At 38.3% G+C, this 21,648-nt stretch overlaps 1 protein-coding gene across 1 annotated transcript in view; it reads right to left on the minus strand.

Moving 5' to 3' along the window:
• The window catches only part of dars1 (aspartyl-tRNA synthetase 1), a 43,166-nt gene extending 22,753 nt beyond the window's left edge, over positions 1–20,413 (minus strand). Inside the window, exons 1-6 of the mRNA XM_008403174.2 lie at positions 20,262–20,413; positions 15,545–15,647; positions 10,599–10,628; positions 10,244–10,301; positions 7,920–8,012; positions 4,661–4,763 (exon numbers count right to left, since the gene is read on the minus strand). Coding sequence (XP_008401396.1) covers positions 4,661–4,763; positions 7,920–8,012; positions 10,244–10,301; positions 10,599–10,628; positions 15,545–15,647; positions 20,262–20,284 — 410 coding nt within the window. The 5' untranslated portion in view covers positions 20,285–20,413. The remainder of the gene's footprint in view (positions 1–4,660; positions 4,764–7,919; positions 8,013–10,243; positions 10,302–10,598; positions 10,629–15,544; positions 15,648–20,261) is intronic.
• Between the last annotated feature and the right edge of the window lie 1,235 nt (positions 20,414–21,648).

Raw genomic sequence — 21,648 nt, forward strand, 5'->3', positions numbered from 1 at the left:
AATATTCAGAGTTTAATAGTTTTAAGTGTGCATAATAAAAAACAAAGCATCAGGGTGAGGCACTGCATCATATTTCAGGATGTAGGAAGTGCACAGCTACACAACAAAATCATTTGGGTTTTGTTCCCATTGTGATCATTTTCCTGTCCTACTTTAAATTTAAAGTAAATTTGTAGGAGGGCCATTTTTTTTAATTTTTACTTGATCTTTGTTGGTTTCAAAACCAACCCCCGGCCCCTAAATTCAAGCTGGTGGAAACTCAGTGTACCGTGTTAGAAAAGCGAAACACCCCCCTGCTTGCCAAACAGCACCAGGCCAGATGGGAGACCTGCTGTAATCCGTCACTCCTCCTCATTAAAAAGCAGTAATGAGGGACTGAACGCCGGGGCACTGCTGTCCCTTCAGCCCCGCGACAGCTGCCGCCAAAGTCCTTCCCATCCAGGAGGAGATCAGTAAAATAAATAAATCCCCAACATTAATGACCGTCTAAGCTCGCCCCCAAAGACTCTGAGGATACGCGACACGCAACTGACATCACCGAATGGAAATGAGACAGAAGAGAAGGGAGACGGACTTGAGTAAATGACCCAAGGAAAAGCAAGATGGTGCGGTTCTTCAACCTGACAAAAACTGACCACCTCATGGGTTCGGTACTTGTTCGTTGTCTCCAGTCACTTTTAGAGATCTGAGGAAAAAACTTTTGATTCGGCTAAAAACTGAGGGGGAAAAAAGTGGTCAGACATCGAAGGTCAAGCTCCGGCCTCGACTACAGATCAATTATCTTGGAGTTTTGTTCTGATTAACTGGAGCTTGTCTGTAGAAATGTGAGCGCTGATCTGTTATATTATGGTTTAAAAAAAAAAAAGGACTAAAAGTGAAGCTCGTGATTAGCCGCTCTGTTGGCTTCACAAGCCTTATACATGTGGTCATGAGATACTGAGTACTGCTATAATAACCCCATGGCTTATATATAAATGTGACCCATCTGCAGGGAGGCTGGGCTCACCCTAAGAGCTGAGGCGTTTTCACACCCAATAGTCTGGTACACAACATGAAAACCTGAAGAAGACATGAACGCAACTTCTTTCTTCACAAAATGTAAACAAAAATGGGCTGGCGGTTGTAGGATTTCCATTTTGTCCTTGGTTAAAGACCATGGCCCATTTCTCTTGCTAGCATTAGACTTTTGTGTTTGTTTTGGTTGCATTTACCCCAAATGCCCTCCTGTATAGTCTACTTTCTGCTTTTGGAGAGGTCTCTGGCGCTGAACGCATTAGTGATCTCCAAGCAGACCAGAGTTCACTTCAACCAAACAGACTTAGGATTTTAGGCAGACCAGTTTGCTTTTTGGGACCAAATCAGAGTTGGATTGCCATTCACACCTCCCCAAACCATCCAGGCCTTCTAACTACTAATAAATGTATTCACTYGGTAGAAAGCATCTGTTAGATATCAAAGGTGCCAACAGAAGCGACGCATCAGTGGAGTAATTTGTAGGGGACTGCTGCTTTAACTATCTAATAAAGAATTAGGAGGTCTATTCTATAGAAAGAAAACTAAAATGGGTTGAATTGGGGACTTCATGTTCAGCTCCTGGCAGGAGCTGGCAGGAGAGTAAACGTTGCAGAGCTTCTGGAGCTCTTAATTAAATTGCATGTGAGAGAAGAGGATGTCCTGGACATGGGATAAATGAAAGGCGACTTCCCACTATGATGCCACCTTTGGCCTCGGTATGATGATGAGAGGATTTCCTTTTAATCTGGGTTCCCACTCAGCTTGTCAATCATCAAGCCGCAGCATGTGAAACTAGATGAGGAGGGTAGAAACCCACCGGTTGCGTTCTGAGAAGCGGTAAAGTTTAGTAAAAACATGTTGCTTTGACAACCGTGTCGTCACTTTCACTTGCTCCGTTGCTAGGTGCCAAGTTTTGCAACACAAACTGTCATACCACAAACATTGCAGAACTAGATTGAGGAACCGTGATACGTAAGAGTTGCAGATACACCGACACCCAAATAAATGCTTGGGGAAATACAGTACAATAAGCTTTGATAAGAAGAGTAATGTTTTAACTTTATACTACTGACCTCTGGTAGAATAAAGCAAATGTTATTTATCTTGGATATCTTTAACCCACCCCTTACTATCAAGATCTTTCTGAACAGTAATATGTTGTTTGCTATCTACTTTATCTTTTCTCACACCTAATGTGTTTTTTTCCAGTAAAAAATGAACAGAAGGGCAAATGTTGGGCAAGGTTTTCTAAGCCCAAGATCTTTTCCCCATGAAGATAATTTTATGATTGAAGATTAAATGCTTTTACAGACAGAAGAGAGACAATTATTCAGGACTCTGAAGACATTTTTTTTTTTTCTTCTCTAGTCTTTTCAGAGATGGGTTTCTGTGATTTAACACGACAACAAAGAGCAAACCAAGTTCATGGCCGTGAGAACCATCAGTTATTTTGCAGAGTCACTAATCCCACATCATGGAAAAGTGCAGCCCAAAGGTCATCTGAAGAGGAACTGCAACTAACATCAGGAGTTTGAGCCATTTGCTGAAGCTGACGTCAGCACTCCAGTCTGAGCATCAGTAGGTTCACCACCATAGTTACAGTGAGTCTCTAAGCAGCAGAACAAACTGTAGAGGATCCATTTAAAGCATGGATGTGGTAAGCATATGTTGGATGTAAAGTATGTGTAGAAGGACTGCTAAATAAAAATTAACAAAAATCAAGGAATTTGTCATTTATTAACTAAAAATGTTGAAATTACACGTCATCTTCAAATACTGGTTTTGTTTTACATATAATCCATATTTCTGGACTACTTAATACAAAGGAACACGATATTCGGTTGTGGCAGCCTTGTGTCATGTAGATTTTTCTTCTTTTTTTTTTTTTAATGGATGACATTTCTTGGCAAAGCAGATAAAAATAAACACTATTCAAAAAACGGTTTAGGTCCTAAACATAAAATCAGAAGTCTGCTGGAAGACTTGTGTTAGCAACACAGTGAGTCCAGGCATACATGCAAATTAATGAAAAAATATAAAAGAAAGTTTAATTTTGGCATAAATTCAATTTGAAAAAAAAAAAAAAAAATCCCAAAGGGAAATTAAATGCTGATGCAGCTCATAATTTTCCTCAGAGTTGTTGTAGATGCTGATGGCCATGTGCAGGAAGGATCTTCTATAGAGGTCTGTATTACAACGGAGTCTAAAGAAGCTTCTGATTGAAGCCAGTCGGCTGTTGCACAAACAGTCTCAAGAGGAGAATGCTCAGAATAAATTATTTCATTTAACACTAAATAATTCTATGAATCTAATTGTGCGCTTTAGCAAAGCTTTAAGTTAGCCTGTGCATACTGATGCAGTCAGGTGTTTGTGATTTTTTATGTTTTATTTTCATTCAACTAATTGTCAGAATAACTGATTACTAAAATAATTGCTAGCTGCGGTCTTACTTGTTTTTCCACTGAAGTTATAAGTTTCTCAATCGTTAAGCCAAGCCTTTATTTCCTTTTGGTAAATGTATAGAACAATAGTCTGGTAATATCATTGCACACATTGAGCAAATGGTGAATATTAATGGACGTGATGATTATGCATGTAATGCATCCAGAAATCTATAGGACTTTTACTTGATTTTAAGAAAGGCCCCTTAAACATAAAGTTTCTTTGAAATGTTTGGTATTTATTGATCTTTCACTGCTCATTTTAGAAATATTCAGAGAGAAAAAGAGGCCGGGAAGGCCAGCTCAGATCACAGTGAAGATCTCAGAACCTGCAGAGCTTATGAGGCAACTGTCTGAAACATTTACAAAGCTCAACATGTTCAGTAAGCAGGCCTGACTCTGCTCTATCGGAACTGCCTGGCCAACTGCCTTTACTCAGAGTATTTACTTTCTACCTTTTGAACGGCTTCCTGAAAGAATGGCGCAGCATACAAACCTAGGGAGGTGCTTTTGAACTGAGCTATGGTCACATTTTAAACGGTGTTTGTTACTGCAATACCTGAATTGCCAAAGCTGAGCATCAACCGCCTTTTTTATGTGGTCGATTACAGCCGTGGGTGTCACCGGTGGACTAATTTGGCAACATCCACAGGAAAGCCATTAACATTGCATATAATAATTAAGGTCTCACACGCGAAATTCACTAAGTACAGGGCGTAAAAAAAATGCTTGTTTTGAAATCAATGCATATTTCAGCACATGTGCATGATTATCATCATGCAGCATAATTCAAGCTCCCATTAAGAGTTATTCTATAATCAAGCTCTTAAGTGAGCCTCTAATGTGAGCCTCAGTCAGAGCTATTGTGTCCCTTCCTCTGTCCTCTGAAAATTGCTTTCATGCAAAGACTAGCAGTAATGGGCTACAATTTAGCTGTTAAAATGACTAATGATGTTTTGCACTTAAGTGTTGCTTCCACACCGCTGTATCTGCCATCTTAACAGGAAGTGCTCTATTAAAAACTGCGTCGTATTCCACCCTGTTAAAAGCCAGTTTCAGCTGTCATGTGAAAAATGATTGATTGCAAACCCCCTCCTCCTCTCCTGGTGTAGAATGTGTGAAAATGGACCAGCGGACGATTAGAGCCCAGGATTTTCCCACCATTGTCTGCACCGACTGACAGGAAAAACAGTCTCGATACTCACTTTGCGGCGAACTTGACCATCTGCTTGCTGGCACGATCTCCCACTGCGACCAGCGCCTGCACGTTGAACTGCTGCTGACGCAGGACCAAGAAGCATTGCTTCCCTGCAAAAGCAAAGCAACAACAATAAGTGGTGCAGGCCTAACAGACTTATCACAGAAGAAAATGAAAAAAACTTAGTTGGAAGCAGGGTTGGTTTGCTGAGTGAAATAAAAAGGAAGACTGGATCCTGCAGCTGCAGAGGGTCAAACATTTGCAAACAAAGCCTTGTGTTTGAACAGCACTTTGTGGAGAAAGTGTGATTGGGAGAGTGTAAACAAACGAGCTCACAAAAACTCAGGTCCGCACATAGGAGGACCACCCAGACACTTTGATGTTTGCTGGGTGAGAGAAAGAGGGGAGTGGTGGGGATAGCACCGATGCCAGAGTCCCACCAAAAAACAAACCTCATCCCACACCGAATCAGGATGTTGTTCTGCTCACACGGACATCCCAGAGCGAGCACGTAGAATTAAAACACAAGTGGATAGGAAGCGACTCTTGACCCTGGAAGCTATCTTGAAAGGAAATAGTCAAAAAATACAATCACAGGTTTGTTTATGGTGTCAGTAGGTTTGTTTGTGATGGCAGGTTTAGCCAAGCAGAAGAAAGGTGGGCTGTTTAATGCAGAGAGGTAACAAAGCAGGCAAATCTCAGGCAGTTCATTGTATTCAAACTCAAAAACTCCAAGGCTGACGGTTGCTGGAACTGAGTTATCTGATCTTCCCGTTGGCAGTGATAAGCTAGTGTGAGAATGATATTAGAAAACACCCTCAGACTGTCAAACTGCTTGACAAGGAGAGGGTGGGAAAGGGGAAACATTGTAGGCATTGTAGACAAGTCCAATTCAACAAATTCTGCTTGGTTTGAGATCTTAGAAGTTTTTGCTTGTTTTTAACGGTTTCTTTTAAACAGTATTGATACCCCTTCAATATTTACATATTCCAACAGTGAAGTTTAATAATGCATAATTTTCAAAAGTTAGGTGTGCTTCTGTATTAAGACACTCTGATACTTGTAAATATAATCAAGCACAATGAATTGCCTTCAGAAGTCACCTTACTAGTAAACAGTCCATCTTTCTGTAATTTAATCGTCCTAAAATGGAAAGGGCAAGGCAAAGTTGAAAACCTACTTGGCTGTCCACCTAAGCAAGTTTAGGGAAGGAAAGCATTAATCACAGAAGCAGCTAAAAGGTTCATGCCAACTCTACAGAGAATCTGCAGAGATCAGGTGGGAAAAATCTGTCAACAATTGTTCTTGAACTGCACCGTAATTTGACCTGTATGGAAGAAAGCCCAGACAAAGTCATTGTTTAAGGAATACAGGGTTTCCCCCAGTGTATTATAAGCCTGATGGCCCTCCATGTTTTACACTGGTTTTATATTATATAATTTAGTGTTATTTTTCCGGTTATACGATGAATCAAACCTACCAAATGCTTTGTCCACTTAGTCTGCCAGAGTCAATGCGCACGGCCGGGTGGAGAACTGAGAAACTCGTCCCATAAACTTGAGCAACCAGAATAGTTTCTGTGATGCTTATTAAAAACTCAGCCGACACGAAATAGAAGAGCTGCTAAAGCCACATTAGCAGCACTGAATTAAATCTTCCGTTTGTTGCTCATCTCTGCGTGCAGTGCGGCGGGTTTAACTCATCATGCTGGGCCGGTCCAAGGCTGTATGAGGCCTGTAGCAGAATCACCTTTTGATGCTAAAAAACAGCTTCTGTGTTAGATTTAGTGAAATCTGGGAGAGGGGGAGTAGTTTAACTGACCATCCTAAAAATCAATAAGTTATAATTGCAGATTACTAAATTGTATTTGTGAACAAAAAGAGTTCAAACTCAAACATTAAACTCGCAGCATCAGATTGTTGCTATAGTAATAAACCAATCTAACTATGAATACTGTTCTTTTAACTTTTACAACGCAAGCTTAAAATCTTAAATTTAAATGTTAAGCAATTTAAAATCTTTTAATCTACGTATGTATGCTGAAACCATTAAAACTAATTTAGCAGCATTGATAATCTGAATAAACAGATGTTACATTTATATATCTGTGGTCTGTGTTAAAATATCAGCATTTATGTGGCCCCTGAAGCCCTGGGGGGCCTGATGGAGCTGCTGACATAATTTGGGTTAAACAGAAGCAAATAATTGATATTCATTTTAACTATTTTTTTTGATTTGATGTTTTTAAGACTAGTTGTGGGTTTAAATAGCGTTTATCTGGCAATGTTATCCTGTGACATATAATTATCCAGCAATATTTATACATTCCCTGACATCTTTTAATACCAAAACACGATGCACCGCCTCGGCGCCTCGACCACCAGGCTGAGCAAGTTGTGTGGGGGAAACCCTGGGAATGCAATAAGCAGTAACATTAGCAGGTTCCTACATGGGTGCCACCATCCATGTAGGGAATACAGCATGTTTGGTTCAAATGAGACCTAAATGTAACTTTCTGGTGTTGAAAGAACCATCAGTAGAGACAGAAAAAGCTCTGTTAGAAGAAACATGTTAGAAAATTTGTTGTAGGCTGCAGAAGAGTTGAGGCTCACTAAACTAAAAATACAACCAGAACTTGAGTAGAATGATTTAGATCAAACTGTATTCATACGTTTGATTGCCCAAGACTTTGGTACTGATGTTCATAGACACATCCATTCAATCTGACAAGTATTGAGGTAATTTGCCAAGAATTAGGAGACATTTCCATTCTTAGACAAGCAAAGCTGTCAGAGACATATCCCAAAGGAATTGCAGCTGTAATTGCAGCACAAACTGGTCCTACAAAGTCCAGAGAAAAACACACTTCAGATTTTTATTTGCAAAAAACTTATTCTTCCTGTATTTCACAACCTTGCATTACTTTCTCTTCATTTATGCATCAACTAAAAATTCAAAGTTTTAATACTTTTTGCATTATGTAGACAGCAGTGGGTGGTAAAAGTAAGTATTAAAACTAAGGGGAGTGATGTCAGTTGTTGAGGTCATAAGAAATCCAAGAAGTCCACATCACTGTCGGCTGCCTCTGCTGTTTGATCTTGAACTAAAAGGAGAGCTGTGGAGGAAAATGGCTCAAGGGCAGATGATTTAGTCTGCAGAGTATAGGACACCGAGGATAAGCACAGGGGGGGCATCTCAGCCTGTCTCTTTGTATGCTCTGATATAAAAGGTGAACAAAGCGCCCAGAGGCAAAGGAGTGATCTCACCTTTGGCTCGGCTGGTGTGGACCCGGGCACGCAACCAGATCAGCTGGTCAACTTTATGCGGAGTAAGGTCTTCGACTCGGACCAATGCCCTGTCTGGATCAAATAGACATACAAATTTTTCATTAGTTCAAAGAACTCCCGAACTTCTGAGCGAAAAAAAAAAAAATCTCCCTTGACTATCCTTCATACTCCCAAAGGTAGAACAAAATGTGAAGAAGCAAGCGTGTGCTTGTGGTGAAACAGGCAGTAAAACTGCTCAAATTACAGGCATGCCTAATAAATAAGACACAGTAGAAGAGCTGCTGAAAGCTGTCTAAAATTTGGCTATTCTCCCTGGGCTTTATGACAAATTGAGTCTAGTTTCACTTGTATCAGTTTGAGGCATGCTTACTGCTGATAATCATGCAGAGACACTAAAGAAAGAGCTGCCCCTTTGGCTGAGAACTCTCCGTCAACTCTCCCGCTCCCCAACCCCTCCCGCTTCGTCCCTGTGGCTGAACTTAGCATGCAGGTGAGGGAAGGAGGCCCCACTTTGTCTGTTGCCACTGATGCTGAAAGAATATGCAGACAGATGGACGGCAGCAACAAGTCTGTCTGCTGCTTTCCCCATCTAGGGAGTTCTCAAACACAGGCAGTTTAATGAATTATCTCTGGTATCGATGAAATTGCCACTAGAGGTGACTCCAACGTGGTTTTTCGTGATGTTTATCACAAGCCTGTTTAATCAGTTTGCTTGACTGGAATACTTCTGGCTCTACTACTGTGCTGTAAGAGTTCATGCAGAAAAACAGGTTGAAACACTCTTACTGCACGTACAAACAGCTGCACAACCTGTATTTCTCAACAAGTACAGATGAAATGCGTGGAACAATGACTGGCAATTTCCTCGTGTCTTTGTAATGACAAGATAACAGTGCGTAAACTTTGTAATGTCACCTTGGTAACAAACAACAATGGAAATTAGCACTTAAGAGTTTTAAACTGGCATCTCTCCTCTGCATCTTGTACACGTCCCTGTTTTAAAAAAATAAATTGTACAAGCTTTAAATGCAAATATATGCATACCCTTAAATATTTTCACATTTTGTTGAATGTATTTTATCCAGATTTTGTGATAAACCAAAATATGGAGTTTATTACAAAGTAGAAACAAAAAAAAGAGATCGTTTTCAACTCTATTTATTCGGTAACATTTTATTGAAGGGGTGTGCATAAGACTGACATGACATTGTCATAAACATGACATAACATCTGTCATGAACATGAAGAAGTCTTTATGAATGTTTATGACAGTTGTCATGAAGTGTCATTCAGTAAATAATGACACTTTTAATGCAAAGTTGCTCTAAAAGTCCATTAAAAGTGCCAACTTTGCATGATTTCGTAAATTATGATAATTTAATGCAATCTGGGGGATCCAGGCAGAGGGGAAAGGCTTTAGTCTCTCAACCTCTCATGTCAAGCTAAGCAAGGTTTGTGACATCAACTCACTCACTCTTTGGTTACCTAGCAACAACCTGCTTGGTAGCATGCAGTTTCAGGTTGCCTCAAACTTTGGTTACCTAGCAACAACCTGTTGAGTTTTAGGTTTTGCCACATTGTCTCATAACATCTTGGGGTGAAAACAGAGGATAAACCAGAAAAGGCCATGCTACTACTGTGGCAGTATTTCAAACATATAAACAAAAAACTAATCAATAATTATCAAAATTGAGAATCATGCCTGTCTCATGATGGGTTTTCCAGCCATACTGTAAAGCCCTACAGCGTCTTTAGGTTGTTGTTAAAATACTGTGTGAATCTTGAATTGTTCAGAGAAGGGTTTGGGATCTGATGATCCGTTCTCGGACAAAAGAATCGTCTCAACTGCCTGTTAAATAGTATTTCCATTTCAGCTTGACAAACTGCTCATATTTGTATTTGCAATGAAATGTTAAAAACACAAGTGCACAAACACGCACTTTGTGTTTGTCAATTACATATAATTCCAATAAAGTAAACTAAAGTTTCTGGTGAATGCGAAAAGTTTACAGGAACTTGCATACTTTGTAGAGACGCTGGATTTCTGTCGAATAAATAAAAAATGTAGCTTTTCTACCTTACCAAAGACCATGAAATCGTCTGCTAGACAATTTTCAGACTAAACAAACAAAATAACATACAGGCTTGAATGACAGTGAGAAATAGTATTTAGACATAAGCACAAAAGTGCTATTTACTTTTGGTTTCCGTCTCTCAGCTTATTAAATTGATGATTTATAAGTATTTTTATTCATTGTGAGCGTTTAGATGTGCTGGTGAATCGAGGTAGCTCCGATACCAACCAAGTTTTTGCTGCGATTGCACCATAGCCGACACCCCATATCGGTCCTTGGCAAAGTCCTTTAAAAAGAAGACAACAAAACACATTTTAGTACATAACGCTATTACAGTTGAGACAGTCTTTCCACTTCATTGTAATGACGTCTGTCTGTCTACTACATCTGCGATAAGAGACACGCAGAAGAGATACTGGCGCTTATCATGATCCTAAGGAGAAGTTGTGCAGCACAAAAACAGAATCCAAGAGTCATGCGTGCAGGTATTTGCATACCAGTTGTTGCAACAGAACACCAAAAGAAGACAGAAAAGCAAAAAGCTGCCTAAAAACTAAGCCAGAGGTACTTTGAGGATACTTACATCTTCATCTGCACTTTGTTGTTCAGCTGCCTGAAAGAAAAGGAAAGCAACAGGAAATGTCAGGGGGCATTGCTAGTAGATTGTCATCTTGTTATTTCCTAGCTGTTAAATTAAAAAAAAAAAAATGCACCAAAACATTTGCCTTCAAATGGAGAAACATTTTACTACAACACTCATGTAAATTGCGTTTCCATCTTTTGCTGTTGAGAATTTGAATAAAATTAATAGCTCATCGTTCAAGCCCAGAGCCGAGCGTCAAATCCCTGGAATTCACCGCTCTTCCACACATTGCTCCGAAACATCACGGGCAATGAGTAATGGCAGCACGAGATATTGCCATGTAATAGAAACAGTGTAAGTGGACGGATATTCTTTATCTCTGCATGGACTTCCAGGCAAATGACTCCCAGAGTGCGATGAGATCCAGCCTTGGCAATGCTGTGGCTCCATTTTCTATGCAAATTGATATTGGGGCACGGAAATGGCTGCTGGCAGCGGAGTGAATTGGAATCACCCATCCTTGATATAATAATTCAGTCACATGATGGATGATATTGCAGCTTATGATCAACCAAATATAGACCCGCTTTAGCCGTAAAGCGGCCGAGCCCCACAAAAGTGACAAGTGTTTGCAGAATGAGCATAGAGCTGGCAGGGGCGAAGAAAGAAAAAGAAAAAGAAAAAAAACATACCGATGTTCACTTAATAAACATTCAACTCAGCTTTCAGGTCTTCCCTGAGGCGATGCCTACTATGCTTCAGTAATGTGAGCAGCAGCTGGTGGATCTAACAGTGACAGCAGCCTCTCCCTCCATGAAATGACGCTGACTGGTTTAATTCAGCTGGAAGACGACACTTCACTGCTTACACCTTTCAAAGGCATCTCAGCTGTGGCAGCGCTGCACTGCATCAAAACTACATCTCTAATTTAGATACACTTTAATATACCTTGGTCAAACTATAAGATTACAGATTACATTGCCTGCCTTTCAGTCTGATTTTAAGGATAATAACTGGATACTTTAATAACATTTTTTCTTCTATGCAAAGAATTGACAAACTGTAAATTAAGCTAAATAACCATGAAGGAATGATAAAATAACCCACCAGGCATTTCACGACAGCACACAGCAAATAAAGCAATCAAGGCTGTAGGGCTTCAAGTGTTGTCAAATATTTACATTTTTCCTATCTGCAGTTTGCCCACGGGTAGTTGGTCATGACTCATTTTTTGGTGTTATCTCATTGTTAGTTGTACGTTAAAATAAAACAGGTTACTAAGACAACACTCATCAAATGCAAACACTGGAGTAAGATGGCAGTCAGCCAGGCGGGTTATAAACCGTTTGGACCATAATGTTGTAACTTCTCTATCACTTGTCTGTTGAGTTAATTTTACAAGGCTCTTGTACCATTTGCAATCCCAGACTTTTTGAAACACAAATCTGTTCTCAGTCCACTTTTGTATTTATGTTTTAAAAATGTATCCAGTTCATAATAGGTGTACAGCATTTAGGTGATTTTTTTTTGGAAGCAGAAAAGGAACAGAAAACAGAAAAACAACCTGGAAAAAAAAATTTAAATCAAAATCCAACTTCCAAGAAACTGCCAGAGTAGAATATTTCGACGGTGAACTATTGGGAGAATTTAAAGAAGACAAAGTTGTATTTTAGCAGAACCTGAGAAGTAGAGTGCTTTTCTTCAGCTAATATAAACTCCTCACTGAATGAGTTACTTTCAAACCCACAAAGATCCAAAAGAAAGAAACATGCCTGCACTTTTGAGGTAGTCAAGGAGAAAAGTGACATTTTTCAGCATATTCCTCCTTTCATGTCCGTTTCCCTTTATCTTTTAATATAAGACAATAATTCAAAGCAACACACATACAAGTCTGAAACATTTGGAAGAAGGGAATCAAAAGAAAAAAAGATGAGGAATACTCGTATGAAAAACTGAATGAGTTTTCTTATAAATGCTGATGAATTAAATTGCACAGCATTCCCGTTTTACTTAATCAACCTTTTTAAAAATAAAATCACATCTGTAGTCAAGAAAACCAAATTTGATGTGAAAAAAACCGACAGAACTTCTGAGAAAACTAATGAAAAAGGACTTAAAGGGAAGCTTTGATCAGCGAACGCAGCAGTGTGTAACTGCAGAAGGTATGTGTATAAAAAAAGTGTAGTTTATGGTCCCTTTGTTGAAACTTCAGTAGCAGCAAAAAACCCATCTCCTGTATGGCAAAAGGTGGACAGGATAAATCTTACAAATCCTCTATCTCGATGCTTACAAGTATATAAAAGAGAAAAGCCACCAAAGGTGTGTATTATAATTTAAGAAGTTATAAGAGGCCTTTGGTAGAAGATAAGGCGCCAGAATATTTGTATTCTGAAGACAAGTCCACATGTGAGTGGACATAAGGTCTGTTTACATGACCACAAACATTTACATATGACTTTTTACACACATTTTACAGTTCTCTTTCAGAACCTTACTTACTTCATGATTCTCTTACAGCTGGCCAGACTAGGGCTGTAGTGATACAATAATCTCATGATACGATACACGATATTCTGCTCACGATACGATATATATTGCGATATTCGGCAAACAATACAATTCAATACACTTTTGCGATTTTCTGAAAGATTTTAGAGGGACAGAGTGATTTTGGTGACATTTTGTGACTGTTATAGAGTTGGATTGAATTAATTTAACTGAAAACTGATTAAAAGCACCAACTACACAATACCTGGCTCTGGTTGGACACAGACTTAAAGTCGACAGCTGGACAAAATTAATCAAAGAAGTGGTGAGAAAACATATTTCTTTTAATTGAAACAGTACAAACTGTAGCTTACATGCATTTGTAAAGTAAATAAAGTGCACCGAGTACCCTGCTCYGAATAGTTTGATACCTTTTTAACCTTGACACTTAACATCGGAAGGAATCACTCTTAGCCTAAACACTCTGCCGGCGAAGCAAGCAGTGAGTGAGCAAGGTGACAGTTGCATGTTAAGATACTTGCGGATGAATATCGATTTTTTTTTCTAGGAAAGACAATATCAATATATATTGCAAAATCGATATTATTACACAGGCCTATGCCAGACACTTTCTTATTCTGCACTGATATCGTTCTGATTCTTGACCATGAAACTAGTTTGTCCGAATGTTTGTGAATACATGTTAAGTAAATGGTCTGTACTTGTATAGTGTTTTATTTAGTCCAGAGGACTCCAAAGCATCACACTATTGATATTATTTTATCCATTCACATGCTGATGGATGTAAGCTACACTGTAGCCACAGCAGAAACTGATAAAAGTGAAGGACACAATGACAGAGAAGGAGTTTCACCCGCCAACCCACAGTTCACAGGACAAACTCCTGTAGACTTTGAGAAACTGTATTTTTTATGAAAGATTTTTTTGTCCATTTAGAATTTTAGTAATAGAGCTTTTTAAATAATTTTACTTTAAATAGTAGTTAATGTGTTTCACTCTGAAATCTAAACCTGATTTTTATTCAATAAGATGAACGTGTGTTGAAAACTTCAGAAGTTTAAACAATGCCACACATCTCCTAAAATCCTCCTATGAAAAGTTGCTCAGGCCTATAAGGCTATTCAATATTAAAAAAATAACTATTGCACTGACAATAATATTGATAGGTATTGCAGTAGTATTATCAGTTGTAATGTATGACAATTTTGTTTTTTCCTCTCGTTCTCATACCTGATTCCAACACTTCCTAAACACCGTTAGCCTCTGCTGATGTCCATCTTGCTAAATATGACACTTGTGAGGTCGAAGCACTTGGACTATATAAGCCAGAAATTACTGCACTCCAAACAATCCTTTGTGATATGAAGATTGCATACACTGTTATCCTGATGATGACAAATTTGCGATAAATTGTGCAGCTCAGTATCATTCCCTGAGCTGCAGGTGAAGCCCAACAACTTTATCAGAGTTCAGTGGAGAGAAATGTTTGCTACATTGCACAGTTTGTTATTTTTGACTTATTTCTGCTGAAGTTTCTGAACCCCCTGCCCCCCAAAAAAACAAACTTTGTTTTCCCAAAACCCCTCCAGCATACCCAAAACCACACAGTAACGTTTGTATCCAATTCTGTTTTGGAGTGACCAGATAGGGCAGATAAGCCACCACCTCCTGAAGCATGATGTCCTTCAGGCGGTCAGAATGCCCCCGTTAGCTGAGCTGAGAAACTAAACGAGATTCACAAGTCAAGAGACTCAGACCTGTTCACAAAGACATGGCACAGCAACATTCAGACCACGATTAGGCCACAAGTAACTCTGCTCGTTTTGCTAATACGGTTCTGAGCTGATAAATGTGTGAATATGGAAGTAGATCCTAAACTGTTGGTGTTTTTATGTTATTTTGCTTGTGCTTTATTTTTACCTATGGGAAAAAGACCTTAGTTTGAATAATACGCAATACAACCGTCAGAGATCTGTAATTAATTTCACACAATCTAAACCTTCAGTTAGAAAAATATTTAGTTTATCTTTGCTTTTGAAATTGGCAAAGAAATTGTTCCTCAGCATGTTACAGAAATGTGTAAACAAAAATCTATGTACTTCGCAGAAACTGTTCTTATTCTTAGTTATGCGATTAAAATGATCCAAAAATATCTCCATAATCCATCTGTCATAAGCGCAAAAGTGCTTTAATAACTATGAGCATTACTGTGTAGGATGTGGGGATGATTCAGTAAGAAAACAACACTTTGCGTGGACATAAACATGACCGAAATGACAGGAATACTTGAACAATAGAGTCCAACCCCCTGTTGGCTCACCAACCCTGCTGGGCCAACAATGCCCACCAGAACAGCACGTCACATCGTCAACAGCTGTAAAGGTTTTCGGCGGATGTGAGACATCAAAACAGAAAAAAACTGCAACAACAACACTGACCAGCTTGGCCTGTTTCTCAGCCTTCTTTGCAGCTTTCTCTGCTTCCTTCTGCTGCTTCTTGAGGGCTTTCTTTGACTGAGCCTGCTGCTCCTCCTCCGTTGCACTGAAACAGGAAGAAAGACACAACATAAACATGAAAGTCAACTTCCACATCCTATTTCTCCCGCATCCCACGGGGAAGTAGTTGAGCGCCTGGGAAAATTAATTCTGCGCCATCACCACCTCCAGCTTTAAAGTCTGAACTCCCTTTAATCCTATTGTTCTTCCAAACAAAACAGCTGGAGTTGAGATGAATGGATCGGAGAGAGCTTGGAGAGCAGTTAAGATTGAGATGTCAGAAAGCAAGATTAGATAGATAAACACTGCAGCTCTGAGGAGACTGTAGACAGACTGGCAATCTCCAATTCTGTAGCTGTTTGTAGAGAACACAGATTATCCCATTAAACTAACATAAAGGTGTCTTTATTTACCAGATTAAAAACTCTTTACTTGAGCTCTTAGTGAAATTTACCTACAATTAACAGTATAAACAGGATAACAAATTGTTACATGACAAAATCCAAAATTACCACAAATGTACACAAATACAGAGCATCTGCCTTTTAACACGTGTAGATATGTTTTTGTTCAGGTGCTTTGAAGATTTTGAAGGTGCATTTTAAGGCCAGGAACCTTTTCCAGAAACTACTCTAGAAATAGAATATTGCAGTGTTTATGTCCTGACATATCAATTAAAGCTTTCACAACTTCACAGAAGTGTTTATTTGGATTGAGTTGATTGTGTTGATTGTCTGAATGGAGCAAACATGCTGCAGCTGATGTTTTAACACTCAACTCGAAGGCTTTATTATTTAAAGTTCTCAGCATTTTCTTCAGAGATAAAACTGATTTTAATACATTTTCAGAGCTCAATGGCCATGAAAGCATAAATTATTCTCTACAGTTGGGCCAACACACTTTGGTAGAATATATTCTTATATGTTTGCACACAGTAAGTGGCTTTTAAATTGTAACAACTATGAAACAATCAGACATTAATGGAGTTTTGGTCCGATCTCACTGTTTGAATCAAACTATGGATGGAGTGGGTGGAGATCCACTTCACCAGGTCCAGCAGCACTTCTTCAAGAGGAGAATCAACTCAAAGCTCACACACACACACACACACACACACACACANACACACACACACACACACACACACACACACACACACACACACACACACACACACACACACACACACACACACACACACACACACACACAAAAATCACATAATATACTAATCAAATATGCTGTAAAATATGATACAATTCTGGGGTCATGGATACTTTGGAATAATCTCTCTCGGTTTTTTTCCTGAATAATATCAGCCTAATAATCTTTCTAGTTTGCAATTTAAATTTAAGAACAAAATTCTGTAAAAATTAAGCCACTATAAAGCAGCAGATCACAAACAGTTAGAACTTTGGACTTGTCCATTCGCTCATAATTATTTTCTAAATCTGCAGGTGCATCAATACACCTGCTTAGTTTCCCAAAACACCAGGAGTCTCGACCTGAAGGAAGCCTGTGAGATCAGGAAATAACAGGGAGCTATGAATAGCAATAAAGCCCAAACAAAAGTCAAAAACAGCAACATATTATGACTTCCAAGGGAGGAATCAGATCCCGGTTGCACTTGCTCTATTGTCTAACGTGTCATTGATACCACTGCTTTAACAGCAAAATCAACAGCCCAAGTTCTGCCTCTACAAAACCTGAAACTAATCTTCAGTATCTGGATGTCTGTAATACATAATGGTTCTGATACAGCAGTAGTAATATGCAACAACCTAAAATGCTGTTTTACTGTTGTTTTGATTCTCAAGAAGCGATCTGATTCTGAAGATTCATATTGCGCTCACAGAAAGATTCAACTATTAAACAAATGAAACCTCAACCAATTTAAATACAACTATGATAACATGTCCAGGATCCAACAGCTTCAGTCCCCAAACAAAATACCTCTTCTGCTATAAAATAGTTAACATTTCTAACATAACCACATGAACAACAATAAAAAGTGGGGAATAGTTAAATATAAAACAAAATGGCATCGATCTTTGAGCTAAGTTCACAAAGCTAAAGTCAAACAGATTGAGAGCCAAAACCTATAAAATAAAGTTAAATCTAAAAGCTTACTTTAGAGTAAAGTCTGCATCCGAGTTATTGCTGTTGAGCTAGCAAGTAGCTTTTACGTGTTTGGGTGTCCACAAAAGGAGCTGCTCAATAGAAGTTCAATGTTTTGTATTTTTCTAATCTAATGAAACACAATTAAATTATATTTCAGATTGAACTATCTCAATAATAGATCAAAAATACTTAAAAATATGCAAGTACTTTAATATATATAAGAAAAAACTGTCACCTATTCATTATTAGAGCTGAGGATGTAGCACTGTCTTCTAAGCAGTGCTGCATGCTTAGAAGACAGTTCTGTTTCCTTTCTTAAACAGGAAAAAAAATATAGCATTTTTTAATCAGGCCTGTTTACAGTCACTCACCAGAGGTTCAGCAAAGGCCAAATTTTTAAGATTTGGTCCATGCTTGTTTTTCCTAAATCCCTAATTGGTCTGTAAGGTCAAGTAAAAAAAAGAAAAAAAAAAACACTAATGTAATATGTGCTTTTAAAATTTCTGAAAAATAAATAGCAATTCAATCATATCAAAATTATGAACAATTTGGGATTTTAACCTAGATCCACTAACTTTAATTAAATTGAGTTTTTAAGCTTTTTCACAGAGCTCCAAAGTCTTATGAATCTCAAATCACCAGAAATATAATCGTGAAAAAACAAACTGCCTAGATATAGCTATCAAATGACGAGCCATAAAACATTCATTACCAATAATGCGACCTTCATGTCTATCTCTAACAACAATCTAAATGCCCAAGACTATAAACTTCAAGCAAGGTGGCGCAAATAATAATAATCAATTTAATTTATAATGCACTTTTCATTAATAAAAATCTCAAAGTGCTACACGGTGCAGCTAAAAACAAATAAAATCAACAATCAAAAAAATTAAAAAAAAGACAGTCATTTAAAAGTGGAGTAGGCTTGTCTAAAAAGAAAACTTTTCAAGCCAGTGTTAAAATCGGACAATAATTGTGAGGCTCTCAAATAGTCCGGGAGAGAGTTCCATACACGAGGAGCAGCCACAGCAAATGCTCGATCACCCATAGTCCTTAGTCTTGATCGAGGAAGGTGGAGAAGATTACAGGCTTGAGATCGTAAGGATCTAGAAGTTGAATGTGAAATAAGGAGGTCCTAAAAGTAATCCGGTGAGGTTCCATATAGACAGTGATGGGTGATAAGTGCAATTTTATACTGAATCCTATAAATTACAGGAAGCCAGTGAAGCTCGTAAAGAGTAGGTGCGATGTGATCAAATTTACGAGCTCTCACTAGGATCCTGGCAGCACTGTTTTGAATGTACTGAAGCCTCTGAAGGTGTTTTCTGTGGACTCCAATAAACAGCGAGTTACAGTAGTCGAGCCTGGAGGAAACAAAGGCGTGGATGAGGGTCTCGGCATCAGAACGGGAGAGAGATTAACGAATTTTGGAAATATTGCGAAGATGAAAAAAAACAGGTTTTAAACAGGTGCTTAATGTGATTTTCAAATGTGAGATGAGAGTCAATTTGAACTCCAAGGTTTGTAACAACGGAGGATATGGGAATGTCTTGTCCAGAGAACGAAGTACTCGTCAGGTCGAGGACTGAGCCTCGTGAGGCGTTCCGATCAGTATGGCCTCGGTTTTGGAACAGTTCAACTGAAGAACGTTATGATTCATCCAAGTCTTAATCTCCTCCAGGCAGGACGAAGATGAACCCGTTCTAATGTAAAGTTGCAAATCGTCCCGCATAACAGTGAAATGAAATGTTATGCCGATTAATGATTTTACCTAAAGGCAAAAAGTAAAGAGAAAAAAGCATAGGCCCTAGAACTGACCCCTGCGGGACACCACAGGACACACTAACGAGTTGTCAAGTAAAAACTGTTGTCAAGTAAACAAATGTTACGTAAAAATAATAATAATAAATCAGTGACACAATTGGGAGAGACTACGATCACTATTGTTGCCATAATTATATAATGGTACGTTTTGTGTGTGCTACAATTAAAAAGCACACGATGAACACATTTTATGAGATTCTTTTCTAATTTTTAAAAACGAAGAAAAGTTTTATTGGAGAACGAAATAATTAGAATCAACAGTCGTTTCATGCAATAATGTACATTTTACTGTAGAATAACCAAAAATTGTCACAAATTGTGAATACTTTTTTGATAAGGGTGTTTTTATTTTTAATTTTTTTTAAATCATCAAGTTTTAGCACAATGATGAACTTTGTGTTGAAAACAGCCGGGTAAGTCATATCAACATTTCAACTGTCGGTTTCATTAGTTTGTGGCAGGAAAATATCCTGCTTACGTGCAGGTATAAACCGTGGTATGTTGTTATCTTGTTGTTTTCCGTGTTTTGTCGTTTGTGGTCTTCAGTTAATTTCAATAAACTGCTAAATTAAACTTTATCAAACTGAAATGAAAGTGATTGCTGATGCAATTCGCTGCAAGTTAGCTTCTAGCCTTGTTAGCACCTTGGTGAAATCAAAATGCCGCTCTGAGAGCTGTGCTACAGCAAACGCTACATTCACAGCGCTCTTACCCGTTTGCTTCTTCTTTCGTCATGTCCAATTTTATTCTTGGAAAGTTGGGATATTTTTTTTTACAACTGTTTGCTAGGGGAAGAAAGACCGCATCAGCTGTTCACAGCATGGACGGGATCAGGAAGGAAGGAGCTGTTTTGACCGAGCACAGTTCCGACTGGAAACGAGTCACAGACTGTAGTTCCGCCTTATTAGCGTTTGTCCGGAGCAGACAAAATACATCAAACATCTGTAGGGAAATGCGTCTGAGGTAATTTCCTCAGACTGTGCAGAACTTCAAAGCCACAAATAATTGTATCATCAAACTAAATTACAGAAATGAAGTCATCTAATGCCCAGATTTGGAGAATCTATTTTGGTTTAAATTCAGTTCATATCAATTCACTTCATTCCAAAGCGCTCCAATAAATTGTAAGAATCAGGTCAAATTCAGTTCCAAACACAACACAATTTAATTAAGTACTAATAGGCCAAAAAATAAAAAGGCATTTGTCTAAGAAAGTCTAGCTGATTGCATGAAGCCATCCAGTTTATAGGATTTCCACCTGTCAAGGAGTGGGGAGCAATAATTATTACAACAAACCTATTTGTATTAAGGACCAACACAGTTAGTGAATACTATTGTTCTATAAGGAAAATGAAGCATTCTTTTTGTTTGTTTGTTGTTTTTGTTTTGCATACAAAAGGTTATTTTGTCATTATTTTTAGTAGAATAAGTCAGACTCAAACAGATTAGATGGAGAGCATGAAAATTCATTATCAAGTGTTGCATCATATTCTTAGTTGTATTGTAATTTTGGACTTTGACTAGGTCATGAATATTCTTTGACCCAAGTCATTCCATTTTGACTCAATTTTTTTGTCTTCTTGTCCTACAAAAAGGTGAACCCTTGTCCCAGTTTTTATTTTTTTTATGTATCTAATAAGTTTTAATTCCTTATTGTCATATATTTATCTCCATCTTGCTTCCGAGTAGGTTTGAGCAGCTTCCATGTTCACGATGAGGCAAATAATTCCCTTGGTAGGGAAATGTGCTACTTTGTCTTGATCTATCCACTAAAATCCAGATAAAATACTGCTGCAACATTTAAATGTAAAGTTCAATGGATATGACTGGCCTAGTAAACCACTGTAGTGCAACACAGCTCACTTCAAATCATCTAAATACATTCCAATCCAAAATCTCATAAATGACTTTTTGAAGATAAACAACCATGGAAACGGTCTCCTTTCTGTTTAGCATTTTTATGAAAAATCTATCTGAAAACATGTTATGTTTAAATAAAAGACACCTGCTGTCATCTGAACCTTAGTGATAAATCTTTGCCCAATCTATATGAGGCATTAGGAACTGCAGCGTTGCATTTGTGGTTGGCTGGTGGTCTT

The sequence above is a fragment of the Poecilia reticulata genome, linkage group LG2 (genome assembly GCF_000633615.1).
Source record: "Poecilia reticulata strain Guanapo linkage group LG2, Guppy_female_1.0+MT, whole genome shotgun sequence".
Lineage (NCBI taxonomy): Eukaryota > Metazoa > Chordata > Actinopteri > Cyprinodontiformes > Poeciliidae > Poecilia > Poecilia reticulata.